The sequence below is a fragment of the Lepidochelys kempii genome, chromosome 1 (assembly GCF_965140265.1).
Source record: "Lepidochelys kempii isolate rLepKem1 chromosome 1, rLepKem1.hap2, whole genome shotgun sequence".
NCBI classification, from domain to species: domain Eukaryota; kingdom Metazoa; phylum Chordata; order Testudines; family Cheloniidae; genus Lepidochelys; species Lepidochelys kempii.
The window spans coordinates 4,746,747-4,762,740 of record NC_133256.1 but is presented as its reverse complement, the minus strand read 5'-3'; the positions used below and the strand labels follow the sequence as shown (position 1 = coordinate 4,762,740).

Sequence of the window (15,994 nt, the reverse complement as noted above, 5' to 3'; positions counted from 1 at the left end):
TCTCCTGCATCTTATTGTGCAGTTTTGTTTTTATCAAGTTTATTTGAGAAACAGTCTTTGAACTGCAGTGTTGCAAAAAGGTAGAGACAGCAACAAAAGAGGAAACAGCCAAGTTCAATAAAGTCTTTGTCCCCAGCAGCATCCATGTGTTGACAACTTCAACTCAAAACTGCTCAATTTGGTTGTCCTGAGTATGAGGCCAGTGACCCATTGGCAAAATTCTCCACTGCTACTCCAATTTTCCAAGGTGTTCACAAGCCAATGGCAAAAATGAGATATTAGCCAATCAAGCTCGTGCAGGGCTGAGTGCAGTAGAAGGACTTAGTTCTGGAAATGATTTTATCACCTGGATGTTTGGTAATAATCCTTGTTTCACCTGTTTCACAAACTCCAACATGAAATTTCAACAATTTACTACTCTTGATATCTTCGACAATGGGAATGGTTAGGGTGTGCTTTGAAAGGTCGAGCTGAAAGAAACTGTGCAAAGTGGTAAGTAACTTGAAACAAAGGCGATATCATAGTTTAACACATCAGTCCAGTTCTCAAAAACACACAGTTTCACAACTCTCACCAACAAGCTCTAGCCTCAATTCCTGCAGCAACTTTACTATCTTTGCACTTTCAAACTGAAATATTAAAAATTAAAAGTAGAAAAATCAGGTAAATTTAGTTCACCAGATCGCTGTTCAGCACTGTAGTTTCTTTCTTTGTCTTTAGCTATGGAAAAGTGTAGCTTCAGTTTGTCGAACTGACTAAGAACCCTGTTCACACAGGAACTAATGTAAACCCACCTTCTGTCAGAAAAGTGGAGTATCTTCTGGTGGTCTGATAGTCACAGAAAGGCCGAATGACAGGGTGTGTGGGATTGGGGGCTGATTGGTGCTGCTAAAAGAAATCAGGTGATGGTCAGAGAGAGGGAACTCGGCATCAGAGAGAGCAGGGCTTCGTGATGTTAAGCGTGAGAAGCTTCTCAGACGCTGAACTTCCATAATGCTGAACTCAGCAGAACTGGGACAGAGCACCCTTGATTAATGAGGAAATGTCCTTTCACTTTTTGGTACAGCCTGAAGCCAGTGGCCCCCAGCAATTACCTTCTGCAGGGGTATTTGCCCACTTTATCACGAAGCTCTTTGGTTTTAACTCCATAAATGATAGGGTTGAGCATGGGAGGGACAAGGAGATAGAAGTTAGCAAAGGTGACATGCACATGGGAAGCAATTCCCTGACCAAACCTCTGTGTCAGGTAGGTAAAGAGGCAGGAAGTATAAGACATCAGCATCACACAGATGTGGGATGTGCAGGTGTTAAGGGCTTTCTGGTGGGCTTTCTTGGAGGAGATTCTGAGGACAGCCCTGAGGATCAGACTGTAGGACAGGGCAATAAGCGTCAGGTCTAACCCAATGACCACAAATGCTACCACCAAGCCATACATCCTGTTGACTGTGAAGTCCCCACATGACATCTTTGCTACAGCCATGTGCTCGCAATACATGTGGGGGATAGTACGGTTGGCACAGAATGGCAGCCTGCTCACGAGTAGGGGCATTGGAAGAATAAAGAAAACAGCTCTTATCAAACCCACAAGCCCTAGCTTAGCTATTCGTTCATTGGTGAGGATCGTGGCATATCTCAGAGGGTTACATATAGCAACGTAACGATCGAAGGCCATTGTCACGAGGACAGCTGACTGCATAACAGAAACTGCGTGAATGAAGAACATCTGGGTGAGGCAGCCACCCACAGTAATGCCTTTCAAATTAAACCATAATATACACAGTGCCTTTGGCATGACGGAGGTAGACATGCCAATGTCTGTGACTGCCAGCATACAGAGCAGCAGGTACATCGGCTTGTGCAGGATCTGCTCTTTGCCTACAACAAAGAGAAGCATGAAATTTCCAAACAGGCCGATAATGTAGAATGTAGAGAAAGGAATGGAAATCCAGATGTGAGCAGCTTCCAGGCCTGGGATGCCCATTAGGATAAATGGTGAAGGGTCAGATGGGGTGAGGTTGAAAGCTGCCATGTGGTAGTTGATGCATCGATTGGGCTCAGAAATGCTCAAGGTGCCTGTGAAGGGAGAGAAGCAAAGCAAGGGGGTTTACACAATTTATAAGAAATGGCACAGTAAATATTTTATAGTTATTAACAATCTAGAAGGAGCGGTGAGCAGTGAGGTGGGGACATTTACAGATGGCACCAGATTATTTAGGTGATATTCAAGTCCAGAGAAGTCCTCAGAAGGAGCTAACCAATCCAGGTGAATGGGTGGCACGATGGCATATAAACTTGGATTTCAAGAAATGGAGGGAATTGGAGGGGAAAATGTGTACTTCTAAAACATCTCATGAGGTTCTAATTTGTCTATATGAATTCAGTACAGGGATCTGGGTGTCACATTACAGAGCTTTGGGAAGTCCTACTCACACTGCAAGCACAGAGGAAACTAAGGAAAACATTGGGATCCTGGAGGAGTGGGATGGGAAATCATACAGAAAATACAGGGCCAGGAGATTGGTCAGTCGATGTTTCACCCTCATCTGGACTTTTCTGTGTAGTACTGGGCACTCTTCTCACAGGGTATTGCAGAGCTACAGGGGTTCACAGAAGGGCAACGAGAATGATCAAGTGCCTGGGGAAACTCTCATATAGAGGGAGATTGATGAGACTGGGATTGTTACCTTACAAAGGAGATGAATAAGAGGGGATATGAGAAAAGTCTATAAATTACTGACTTGTAGAGAGGTTTCAGATGGATGACTGGTAGAGCGTAGATTGAGAATGTGTTTTGCCTGTCTGATAATACAAGATAAAGAGGACATTCAATTAAACTGAAACGTGGCAAATCCAAAACAGATAAAAAAAGAATGCTTTCTTCACCTGATGCTTAATTAGACTGAGGAACTCACTGTCATAAGACATAACTGGGCCCATGAGCTAAGCAAAAATCAGGAAGTGTTTGGACATTTACATGGATAGTGAGATCAGTTACAATAGTTACAGCAAAATAAATATTTTGGAAAGCCCATACACCAATGTGTTTCTGGGAACAAGCCAATCTCTAGCTGTTAGGCATTAGGGAGACACTCTCATGATGGCCAGGTCATCCCCTCATCTGCCCACTGCTGGGTTTCTTACAACTTCTTCTACATCACTGGGAAATGTCACTGTCAGACGGAAGACACTGGACTTGATGGACCGTAGGTCTGATCCATGATGCAATTCCTATGTTAGAAAGGAGTCAAGTTCCTCTCATGGAAACAGACATATCTTGCTGGTCTATGACTTTGTGCTCAACAGATGGACACAAAGAGCACAAGGTTCTTGCTATTTAGGGCTACAGGCCAGCACCTCTGTTACTTCCTCTCTTTCTTTTGGTGAGACACTTTCTTGCTGGCACCCAGCTTTGCCTGAGACATAATGATGCTGGTCTCTATCATGGGGAGTGCAATGACTCTGAACAAGATTTGGGGGTGTGAAGGGATAATTAGCTAAACATGAGACTCCCAGTGTTACCATGTGGACAGAAGAGCTAATGCGATCCTGGGGCGATAACTGGGGGAATCTCAAGTAGTAACAGAGAAATTATTTTGCCTTTGTATCTGGTGCCAATGCACCTGGTACTGGAATCCTGTATCCATTCTTGGTGTCCACAGTTCAAGAAGGAGGGTTCATAGCCAAGCCACAAGAATACGGAAAGAATTAAACACCTGCCTTAGAGTGTTAAGGGGAGACTTGGTCACAGTCTCTAAGCACCTACATGGGGAACCAATATTTAATGTGAGCTTTTCAGTCTAGGAGAGGAAGATCTAACACTATCCAAGGGCTGGAAGTTTAAGTTAGACACATTCTGACTGGAGATAAAGTATACACTTTTCAAATGGTGAGAGTAATTAACCATGGGAAGAATTTTTAAACCAAGATTGGATGTTTCTCTCCAACAATGGGTCTCAGCATTTCCAGACTACTGTATTCCTTTCAGGAGTCTGATTTGTTTTGCGTACCCCAAGTTTCACCTCACCTAAAAACTATTTGTTTACAAAATCAGACATAAAGATACCCACGTGACACAGCATTCTCTTACTGCAAAATTCTTACTTTCTAATTTTTACTATGTACTTATAAAGTAAATAAATTGGAATACAAATATTTTACTTATATTTCAGTGTATAGTATATAGAGCAGTATAAACAAGTCTGTATGAAATTTTAGTTTGTACTGACTTCGCTACTACTTTTCATGTAGCCTGTTGTAAAATTAAGCAAATATCTAGAGGAGTTGACATACCCCCTGGAAGGCCTCTGTGCACCCCTAGGGGTACGTATATCCTTGTTGAGAACCACTGCTGTAAAAGGCCTTCTCTAGTTCAAACACAAACTATTTCAAAGCAGGTCTCTGGCCTGTGTTATGCGGGAGGTCAAAATACATGAGCACAAAGTCCCTTCTGGCCTTGGAATCTACGAATATGTCCCCAGGGGGCAGCTGGGGATATTTTGCCTGCACAGCCATGCCTGAGCTTACTGAAGGCATTGTTTCTGTTCATGACAGAGGTGAATTAACCCTATGGGGAGAAATTCTCCTGTGATTGTGGTGCCTGGGAAATGTGACAATAGGTGTGTATTTCATGAGGCTGCGGGATCCTGTGACACACTGCATGGATGAATGTTTTAGGTGAGAAAAAGAATAACCTGAGCCTATAAAATCTCTGCGCTGAGGAATATATGTACAAGCATCACTGTGAATGGCTAACAGAGCTGGCTTAGAAATGATCCCAGAGTGCCCTGGGTTTAACGTCTGGCTCCCAGTGGTCCATTGTTTCAGGCATCTGCCAGTGGTTCCTGCACACGGCAGCTGTATTTATCCAGGCCCTCACGTGTCCCAGAGTTTCCAGCCCTCTTTATATAATGTGAAAACTTCTCGGCTTGTGAGTTGGTCCCGTGTAGTAGTCCCCGAAGCTTCATGCGGTGTCTATGGGTGCAGCACAGGTGCCCTGGTATTTGCCGCTCCTGTGTGAGCTTCTCACTGGTGAGATGCAGTAACTGATCTCCCCCCAGCCAAGGGAGCAGGTGTGACGGGAGGGACCTAACCCACTGCGGAGGAAGAGTTGTGGTGGGCATAGGGCAGCTCGGAGGTTGGGGGAGCCAGGGATGACTGGGGAGTATGAAGCAGATGCTAGAGCCCAGTGTGCTGTTGGAATCAGGGCACCCTGAGATGGGGAAGGAGAGTATGGACAGGGGCTTGGAGTATAATGGGAGACTGAACCATCTGAGAAGCAAAGATCAACGGTTCTTTTCACCAGTGAAACGCCTGAAGTTATTTAACAACAACAACAATTGGAAACAAAACAGAGTAAAGGTTGTGACACCCAGGCTGCAGCTCTGTGGCTTGCCAGGGAAGAGAGACCCTGAGACCCACCCACATGCATTCAAGGCCAGGAAAATTACCAGTGTTGGCCTTGGACCAACAATCACAAAGGAAAATCCAATTTCAACAGCTCTGTCTGCCTGATCATGTAAATGTAGCTCCCCACCCCCACAACACCCAGTGTTTGCTCGCCTGTCGATGTACTCCCTGCTCCCGGTCACCACACGAACCAGTGCTGTCTACCTGTCCGTGTAAACAAACTTCCCATCCCCACACGAACTAGTACTGTCCACCTGTCCGTGTAACCCTTGCCTGCCCCACTGCCCACAGCACTGGCCACCTATCCATATACACCCCACTCCCACAACCCCCAGCGTTTGCCCACCTGTACATGAACACCTCCTGCCTACCCCACAACCCCCAGTACTTCCCACCTGTCCGTGTAAACCCTGCTCCCAGCCCCCACAACCCCCAGCATTTGCTCGCCTGTCTGTGTACACCCCCTGCCTGCCCAACAACACCCAGCGCTCCCCGCCTGCCTGTGTACACCTCGCGCCTGTCCCACAACACCGAACACCTCCCGCCTGTCCATGTATGTCCCCCATCCCCACAATTCTCACTATTGCCACACAGTGATTCCACTAACCCGGGACAAAAACCAGGTTCCAGACCCCACAGCGACAGCTCACAGAAATACCTCCTCAGTCTAGGGTAAACTCACTGTCTGCCTGCACAGGGCAACGAGGCAGATCCGCCTGAACTGGGGTGAAGGGAACCCCAGCAGCAGGGGCTCAGCCTATGCAGGGAAGGAGAGAGGGACAGACCCGGCGGGAGGGAGAGAGGACGTGGAGACTAAAAAGAACCAGCCTGTGTAACTCTTCCTCAAAAGACCCAAAGCTTTAACGTATTGCAGCCCGTTAGAAACCCAGACACCCCTTCCTGAGGCTGCTTTTCCATCTTGGCAATTGCTGACGTCACCACGAGGCTGTAGTGCGGTTGCTCACAGGGGAAGGGTGGTCCCTATGGGGGAAGGTGTCAGAGGCAATCTGCTACAGTGTAGTCCACATTACATTATTGTCTGAGACACCCCCCCATGGCCCAGGACGCTTCATTACGCCTTGCTGGTCTGTGCATTAGGGAGGATGTCCGTTCCCTATTTCGACCATTTTCAGGACCCCACGCCACTGTGATCTGGATACAGTACATCCCCCCCTCGTCCTCCCCCACCACCACACACACACTGTGCGTTCTGGGACCTCCCCTGGTGAGATTTCCAACACCGCCTGGTTTCCTCTAAGCCAGAAAGATGCTTTTCTTTTCATTATTCTTGTCCCCTCCAGAACCAGAGATGCCGGGGCACAGAGAGAGGAGACCCCTCTCCGCACACAAAAAAATTGTTATCCTGATTGTTCTGAACCTATATGTCTGTGAGTGTGCGATTTCAGCAAGACTCCTGTCAGTTGTTATTTTTGGTCCAAATGAACTCACCCATGCTAAGAAGCCACAGGACCACTCCAGCTGAAGTCACTGGAGGCTTGTGGCCGGAGTAAATCAGGACATTTATTTAAGTCCATACATGTCGATTTAGAGTAGCTGTGTTGGGAGTGTGCCATAGATCTCAGTGGGTCCTGCTACAGACAGCATTATTTTGTTGTGCTCGGAAAGAGTCTGAAGGAAACTCCCAGTTTATGTGACCTTCTGGGACCAAGCATGAGAGATGGGATTCCTAAACACGTGGGCTCTGATTTGGCTCTCTGGGAGGTCAGTGTCAATCTGGAGTGACCCAGTGACGGCAGAATGGGAGAGCAGAATCTGGTCAGGGTGTGATCCATTCTTGTTGTGAACCCTCTGCAGCAGCTTTGACTTCACTTCTTAAGAGGCCAGTGATGTTGCTGAACTGGAAAACATGAGCGAACCTGAGGAAAAACCACACAGCCCCAAAAAGAAAGCTACTGAGACAGATAGAAGGACACAGTAAAAGATAAGGACCTGATTTTAAAAATATATAGTCTAAACTATTTCCAATACATGTGTAGTGCCAATATTACCAGGTGAATCCCTTGGTGTTTCTGACAATACTAAACAGTTCAAGTCACCGTGCTGCTGAATTTCTGCCCAGATGGTTCTTGATTTGAACCCTGGAACCCTTCCTGAACCCTCAGCACTAACTTTAATGCAGAAACAGGCAACTCACCAAAATCCTGCTCAGCAGAGAGAAGAAATCTCCTTACATCAACAGGAAGGAAGAGCCTTAAGAATCAAGGTATGAATCTCACATGTCTAACACTCGCCATGCTGGGCAGCGATTTTTATAATTCCCCTGTACAGTCCTTGCAGACTCTCAGATTGGCCAGGACTGCCAAACAATTCTCTTGGCTCTGTGAGCAGTGGGATGAGCAAAAAATAGACCCTGGAGAACTTCAGCTGGAGAGCCTCCCCTGGGAGCAAAGAAATGATTTGCTGATACCAGGGGCTCAAGATTGTCAGGGCCAACTGAGTCTTGCTGTCTGTTGTTCATCCTAGCAAATGATGATGTACAGTCGTCTGCACTGTGTGTGGGAATGCTGCCACAAGATATGGGACCAAAAATCATTTTCAATTGATCATAGCAGTGTACCACTGCATACCGCCCATGCAGTTGGAATATACAGTGCATTACCAGCTGCAAAGTCAATGCCACTCTGTGAAGGCCAAACGAAGTGATATTTAATTGATGCGAGATGTAGGGTATGGAAAAGTCTTTTTTCTCATACAATTCTGGTATCAAAGCTATTTGCCAGTATCTGTTTGTGAGGACTAAAGTGGATATACATCTGGAAGCTCAAACCCTTCTAATATTTCATCTCCTCTCTGCATAGGGTAATCATAAAATTTCAATATTCTGTTGATCTTTCAGAAATTGATGCAGAAAAGGGGTTGTGAAATCCTGTGTGAGAACTAGTACAATGGGACTTCTCCACTCACTGTGGTGTTTTACCAGGCTGGGATGAGAACACAGGGGTAAAGGAATCAAACAACTGCTATATCTGGATATTTTGTTCTGGATACAGTCCCTTCTCCATGCTTGCATTACAGGTGCCTGGGGCTCTAATTTGGGCTCCAGAAAGTATGAGTGTGATGGGTTATCAGCCCCAGAGTTCAGTCTGGGAGCCCTAGAAATTGCTATTCCTCTCTAACCACCCAGCTGAGCTGGCCCTTTTTCATACTGTTTTGCTGGTGATTCAGCCTCGCCAGGCCATGTTATGACCCAACAGGACAGCAAATGTCACCACGCACCCAAACTGAGCTACCCGAGGGCTTACTTAAATCATCAAATTTCAAACAGCAGACACCGGGTGTGAAAGGGTTTTCCCTTCACCCTCTCCCTTTCTTTGACTGAAACTAACAAGGTAAACACAAGTCGCTGTCGCTGAGGATGTGTGTGGCTGTAATAATCAAGGGTGTGGCCCTTGATGGACTGTTGTGCAGGCATGCAGCTTATAGGGAACACTGACCCCATCCCGGTGGCCATGATCCTGTTTAGCAGCCGTTGGTGCCACGGTTTGTGCCTCTGCGTTTGATTGTGGAATGCTGGGTGTGGCTTGCTCTCTCAGACACAAATAACTGAAGTCTTTAAATGCACCTGCTGTGAAGACTGTTAAGTAGCCACATTTCCAGGCCTTGTCACATGTCAGACTGCTTGGTGGCTTCACATCTTTTAAGGGAAACTCCTTGGGAAGTGTTATCTTCCTGGATCGATTGATGGCTGTTTTGGCCAGTGCCAGGGAAAGTCTGATGAGGTTTCATGACCTCCTGGTGTTACCCTGATGGTAAGGATGGGTTTCTGCACCAAGGGGTTTTCGTTAAGAGACTAGGAGACCCGCTCCATAAAACACACATTGTTTACTGAGTAATACTTTAGCACACATACACAATAGTAAAAACATGCTCTATATGGTTTGCCATAATGCTAACTCTGTTCTTGCTACCAAGGCCCTCGGGAACACAAGGCTAGGGGTCCCTTGTTTGCTGTCCTTCTCTGCCTGAGGAACAAACCAACTCTCCTCTGTCCTGCTGTCTATGCTCCGAGGCAAACAACCCACTGCGCATGTACAAACTTCAAAATAAACCCATCTCTAGGAAAACTTTTCTCATTTTCCCACCAGCAAACAATGGTAACCACCTAGGAAACATAGCCATTGTCTATGAACTCTGTGCATGGCAGGGCTGCACTGTCTCACTCGTTATGGTCTCTGCCCGTGGTCCAAGGTCACAGTTATCTTACTTTACAATGGGGCCACAGATGTGAGAGAAGCATTGCTGTGCTCCCAGTCCTGATACCAATTGTCCAGAAGATCTTAGACTGACACCAGCTAGGACCAATCTCTGGTAACGGGCCCTCTGTCTCTAGGGCAGGGAGATGGGGGTGGGACAGTAAAACCTGGAAGAGGAGGTCTCCACTGTTGACTGCTTCCAGGTCCAGGTAGAAGATCAGCAAATCCAAGATCTGTTCTTGCGAGGAGTGATTAACCCCATTCACTTCAGATACCTGGTCTGAGAGACCCAGGTGTCCTAGCCACACACCCCTCAATGACACAATCAGACCAAACACAGCTCACCCAGGTCCCTTCACCTCCAAGTGCAGAACCCACAGTTGCTTCTCATGCTCCCCTAGGAATTGGCATAACAGAGACTTGGTGGGGTAACTCATATGACTGGAGCAATGCAAAGAATTTTAAGGAAGTCTTATTGAGGATTCAGGAACAAACCATCCCAATATGCAGAAAAATTGGCAAATATGGCAGGCAACCAGCATGGCTTAAAATAGAAATATTTGGTTAGCTTAAACACAAAAAGGAAGCTTACAAGAAGTGGAATCTTGGACAGATGACAAGGGAGGAGTCTAAAAATACTGCTTGAGCATGCAAAGGTTTAATCAGGCAGGCCAAAGCGCAACTGGAGTTGCAGCTAGCAATGGATGTGAAGGGTAACACAAAAGGTTTCTACAGGTATGTTAGCAAGAAGAAGAAAGTGTGGGACCCTTACTGAATGGGGGAGGCGAGCTAGTGACAGATGATGTGGAAAAAGCTGAAGTACTCAATGTTTCTTTGCCTTGGTCTTCACAGAAAAGGTCAGCTCCCAGACTGCTGCACTGAGCAGCACAGTGTGTGGAGGAGGTGAGCAGCCCTTAGTGTTGAAAGACCAGGTTAAGGACAATTTAGAAAAGCCTGAGATGCACAATCCATGATTCTGGATCCAATGTATCCAAGGGTGCTGAGGCAGTTGACTGATGTGATTGCAGAGCTATTAGCCATATCTTTTAAAACTCAGAACCATCAGGAGAGGTTCCAGACCATTGGAGAAAGGCAAATATAGTGCTCATCTTTAAAAAAAAGGGAAGAAGGAGAATCCCGGTAACTACAGATCAGTCAGCCTCACCTCAGTCCCAAGAAAAAAATAATGGAGCAGGTCCTCAAGGAATCCATTTTGAAGCACTTAGAGGAGAGGAACGTGATCAAGAAGAGTCAGCATGGATTCACCAAGGTAAAGTCATGCCCAACCAACCTGATTCACTTCTGAGTTGAGATAACTAGCACTGTGGATATGTGGAAAATGATTTACGTGATATAACTAGACTTTAGCAAAGCTTTTGTTACCAGCTTCCGTGGTACACATGCCAGCAAGTTAAAAAAGATTGGATTCTATGAATGGACTATAAGGTGGATAGAAAGCTGGCCATATCATCGGGTTCAACGTGTATTGATCAATGGGTCTATGTCTAGTTGGCAGCGAGTATCAAGCGCAGTGCCCCAGGGGTCTTTCCTGGGGACATTTATGTTGATGATCTTTATTAATGATTTGGTTTGCACCTTGAGCAAGTTTGCAGATGACACTAAGCTGTGTGGAGAGGTAGATAAGCTGTAGGGTAGGGATAGGGTCCAGACTGACCTAGACAAATTGGAGGATTGGGCCAAAAGAAATTTGATGAGATTCAACAAGGACAAGTGTAGAGTCCTGCAATTATGATGGAAGAATCCCATGAATAAATATAGGCTGGAGACTGACTTGCTAAGCAGCTGTTCTAAAGGGGATTACAGTGGACGAGCAGCTGGATATGAGGCATCAGTGCGCCCTTCTTTCCCATAAGGTTGGTGGCTGATTGGGCTGCATTAGTGGGAGTATTGCCAGCAGATCAAGGGAAGGGATTATTCTCCTCTATTCGGGACTGATGAGGTCACTTCTGGAGTATTGCCTCCAGTTTTGGTCCCCCCCACTACAGAAGGGATGTGGACAAATTGGAGAGAGTCCAGCAGAGGGCAACGGAAATGATCAGGGGCTGGGGCATATGACTTATGAGGAGAGGCTGAGGAAACTGAGATTGTTTAGTCTGCAGAAGAGAAGTGTGAGGGGGATTTCATAGCAGCCTTCAACTACCTGAAGGGGTGTTCCAAAGAGGATGGAGCTTGGCTGTTCTCAGTGCTGGCAGATGACAGAACAAGATGCAATGGTCTCGAATTGCAGTGGATCAGAGTGAGGTCTAGGCTGGATATTAGGAAACACTATTTATCTAGGAGGGTTGTGAAGCACTGGAATGGGTTACCTAGGGAGGTGGTGGAATCTCCATAGAATCATAAAATATCAGGGTTGGATGGGACCTCAGGAGGTCACCTAGTCCAACCCTCTGCTCCATGCAGGACCAATCCCCAATTTTTGCCCCAGACCCCTAAATTGCCCCCATCATGGATTGAACTCACAACCCTGGGTTTAAGCAGGTCAATACTCAAACCACTGAGCTATCCTCCCCTTAGAGGACTTTAAGGCCAGGCTGGACAAAGTCCTGGCTGAGATGATTTAATTGTGGTTGGTCCTGCTTTGAACATGGTGTTGGTCTAGATGACCTCAGGAGGTCTCTTCCACCCCTAATATTCTATGATTCTGTGAATCTTTGCTCCCATCTCTGGATATTCCCTGTCATGGCTGCCACTTTCGGTAGCTGCTCCTCCCTCCTTAAGATGAGGGGCTTCCAGCCCTCCTGGGCTGCACATAGTCCTCCCACGGTGGCAGCAGAGCGAGGAATCATCCCTCTACTGTAGGTCTCCCCCCTCAGACAATGCACAGTTGGACTGTCTACCCTTAACCTCCCAGCACTTGCCCTCTCTTGTTTTCTTGGCGTTCTTCCTATGCAGCCCTTCCTCTGGCTTCCCTCTCAGGATTAACCCACCCATGGGCATTGGGACACCATAGATAGCTGTCTCTGGGACATAAGAAAAGTTCACAGTCTGTTCCTCACATGTCCCAGGCTCAGGGGAGATGAAGTATTGCTAAAAGTGGGACCTCCATGTCCTGGCCCCTGCCCCTTCTTTTCCACCCAATACCCCTCATTGGCAAGGTTGGAAGTCAGAGCCAGGTCGAAGAGCCTGGGCCTCTTGCAATGCAGGTGTGGGTCAAGAGCAGCCCCCAACTCATGTTTCCACCCCTTAAGCAGATGTCCGCATCTCCCCATAACTGCCCACATGGCTCTTACGCTGACCTGCTTCCAGCTTCTGGCCTGGCCTGGAGGCAGTACCTCAGTACCTGAAGAGCCAAATCCGGGCCATGTTAAGAGCTGCCTGGGCATCTGTGGGTATCTGCGGGTATCTGCGGACCCTTCATCTGCCCTAGGCGGGGGAACCAGGGGGCAAGGATACAGCCCAGAGGGTGCTCTGCGGTCCCCCCACCCCTGGATAAGTGGAGGCTCTGCAGATCCCCACAACTGCCCATGCTCTTGGGCTGCTCTTACCCAGCCTGGGCTCCAGCTTGTGGCCTGGCTGGAGGCATAACCTTGGAGTGAAGAGGAGGGGCAGGGGTCTGGGACTGTGAAGAATGGTGGATTTCCCAGGCCCCTTCACTTTCAAATATGAGGGGACCTTGGTCCCATCTCCACCTCCCTCCCCAATCTGGTGCTTCTGCAAAAGTGTCCATCCTGTGCTGTGGTGAAACCGTGAGTAAGATACCTGCTCTGGCAGTCGCACATGCCCTCAGGCTCTAGGTGGCAGGAACCTTCTCCCCAGCATGTGCCCAGACTCATGCCCTTCTGAGTCCAGCCTTCAAAGCCTTCTGTTGAGCAACATCTCCCTGCACTGGGCAATCTGCATATGACCTCCTCACCTTGCTCTTCCCAGCTGCTCTTTGTTTTCAGCTGCCGTGTTACTTGTGCAAGGATCGGCATCCACTATCCTGGCTCTGGCCCCGCAACTCCCTGCTCTGGTCTGCTCCTGCTCCCCACCTCTGCCTTCTTCCTCAGTGCTGCTGCTCTGCCTTAGTCCCAGCTCTGCCTTCTGGGCTGTTTTTCTGGACCCTCTGGTCTGTGGATGACAGATTTCTACTACATTCATAGCCCAATATCACTTAAAAATGACGTAAAAGTAGCCTAATCCTTCTTTAAACAAAGTTTGTTTGTTTTTATTAACACATTGGTGTATACATCAAGAAATAAATGAAAATTTTCGATAGACACCTAGTACAAATTAGATACTTATTAAAAAAAAAAAAGCTACAAGGCACAACAGGAGTTTGCCCACCATAGGAGCAAAGAGATGAGATGACGATCAAATTCAGCCCCCGCTACTGGTACTTGTATTCTGATTGAGGAATGGTAAGTGTTTCAAACAGAAACACAGAATGACAGTGATAAAATAATCCAAAAGGAAACCAAAATGTATGTAGTACAAAAACTATAGTAAAATTAATATGGTATTTATTTCTAATGGCATTCAATGATGGTAGTCAATCTCCATATTTTGTGTTGAATTAGTATGTTACTGTTAGTCTCTGATATGCAATATTTCGTCTTCGTTGGAAGTAGAATACTTCTGGTCATACATCGGTAAAGATCAGTGCAATCATTTCTTTTGTTGGTGCAAACTGTTCACAAGAGAAGTTGTGTTGTCACATATATGCCCTAACATGAAGAATGTTTTTTAAAAGTTCCTCTTGTGTCTTATTGTGCAGTTTTGTTTATATTAAGTTCATCTGAGAAACAGTCTTTGAACTGCAGGGTTGCAAAAAGGTAGGAACAGCAACAAAATAGCAAATGAGCCAAGTTCAATAAAGTCTTTGTCCCCAGCAGCATCCATGTGTTTGACAACTTCAACCCAAAACTGCTCAGATTGGTTGTCCTGAGTATGAGGCCAGTGAACCATCGGCAAAACTCTCCATTGCTACTCCAATTTTCCAACGTGTTCACAAACCAATGGCAAAAATGAGATATTAGCCAATCAAGCTCGTGCAGGTCCTCAGTGTAGTAGAAGGACCTTGTGCTTCAAGTGATTCAATCACCCTGATGTTTGCTGTTAATCCCTGTTTCACCTGTTTCACAAACTCCAACATGAAATTTCTACACCTGCTCTTGATGTCTTTGACACTGGTTAGTGTGTGTTTTGAAAGGTCCAGGTGAAAGCAAATCTAAAATAGACTGTGGAAATTGTTAAGTAATGTGACTCAAAGGTGATATCATAGTTTAACACATCAGTCCAGTTGTCAAAAACACATGTTTTCACAACTCTCAGCAACAAGCTCTAGCCACAATTCCTGCAGCAACTTTAATACATTCATACGTTCCAACTGAAATGTTTGGTTTATTCTCCAGGATTACAGAAGAACTGAAAGTAGAAATATCAGGTAAATTTTGGTCACAGGATAACTGTTCAGCACTGTAGTTTCTTTCTTTGGCTATGTAAAAGTGTAGCTTCAGTTTGTCGAACTGATTAAGACCCCTGTTCACATAGGAACTAATGGAAACCCACTGTGGAGGACTCGAACCCCAGATGGCACGGTTCATTGTCTGACCGGAGACAGAGACAGGCAACACCAGCAAGGTCCGAACGCAAAGCTCTTTATTGAAGAGTGCACACAACAATAGAGAGCAGCCCGTCTCCAAAGAGAACCAGCAGCCTCTTAAGTAAAATGAATAGGTTTTTATAAACAGTTCCGTCGCGTCACAAATTTATTCATAAAGCAGCCCACCCCTTCTCTATATTAGGTAAAATCCTCTTACTCCATTATGCATATATTTCTATCCCCTATTGTATATAACTTTCAGCAAATCACAATGCCGCACTAACGGTATGGGTGTCAACCAGGAGATGAGGAGTTAAAACAGACATAACACAGGAACAGGGAGTGGAAAACAGCGCCTCTGTATCTCAAGGATGGTTCCCAGCCAGAACATCTGGTAAAAACATGCAGGAATGCAAGCCTCCCTTTTTTCTCTCACTCCCTGTAACTTCAACAAATAGCCCTTCATTCTGCTGTCAGAGGCTTTCCCAGCAGCCTCTCTTAACCTGACTTTGGTTAGGTTGACATAACTGTTTCATATTTAACTTTCCTCACCTAACACCACCTTCTGTCAGAAATGTGGAGTATCTTCTGGTGGTCTGGTAGTCACAGTAAGGCTGAGTGACAGGTTGTGTGGGGTTGGGAGCTGATGAGTGACATTTGTAAGAGGCCAGGTGATGGTCAGAGAGAGGAAACTTAATGGTGATGTTAGGTGTGAGACTCTGAACTTCCATAATACTGAGCTCAGCCAAACTAGGAGCACCCTTGATTAATGAGGAATTATCCTTTCCCCGTCTTGTCACACAACTCTGAAGTCAGTGGCCCCCAGTGA

At 46.3% G+C, this 15,994-nt stretch overlaps 1 protein-coding gene across 1 annotated transcript; it reads right to left on the bottom strand.

Annotated features, from left to right (window-relative positions):
- Nucleotides 1-1,090: 1,090 nt before the first annotated feature.
- On the bottom strand, nt 1,091-2,574 carry LOC140895092 (olfactory receptor 52P1-like). The gene is made up of 2 exons (XM_073304380.1): nt 2,538-2,574; nt 1,091-2,073 (listed from the first exon to the last, which is right to left on the bottom strand). The coding sequence occupies exon 2, from the start codon at nt 2,027-2,029 to the stop codon at nt 1,091-1,093; it is 939 nt and encodes a 312-aa protein (XP_073160481.1). The 5' UTR covers nt 2,030-2,073; nt 2,538-2,574.
- Between the last annotated feature and the right edge of the window lie 13,420 nt (nt 2,575-15,994).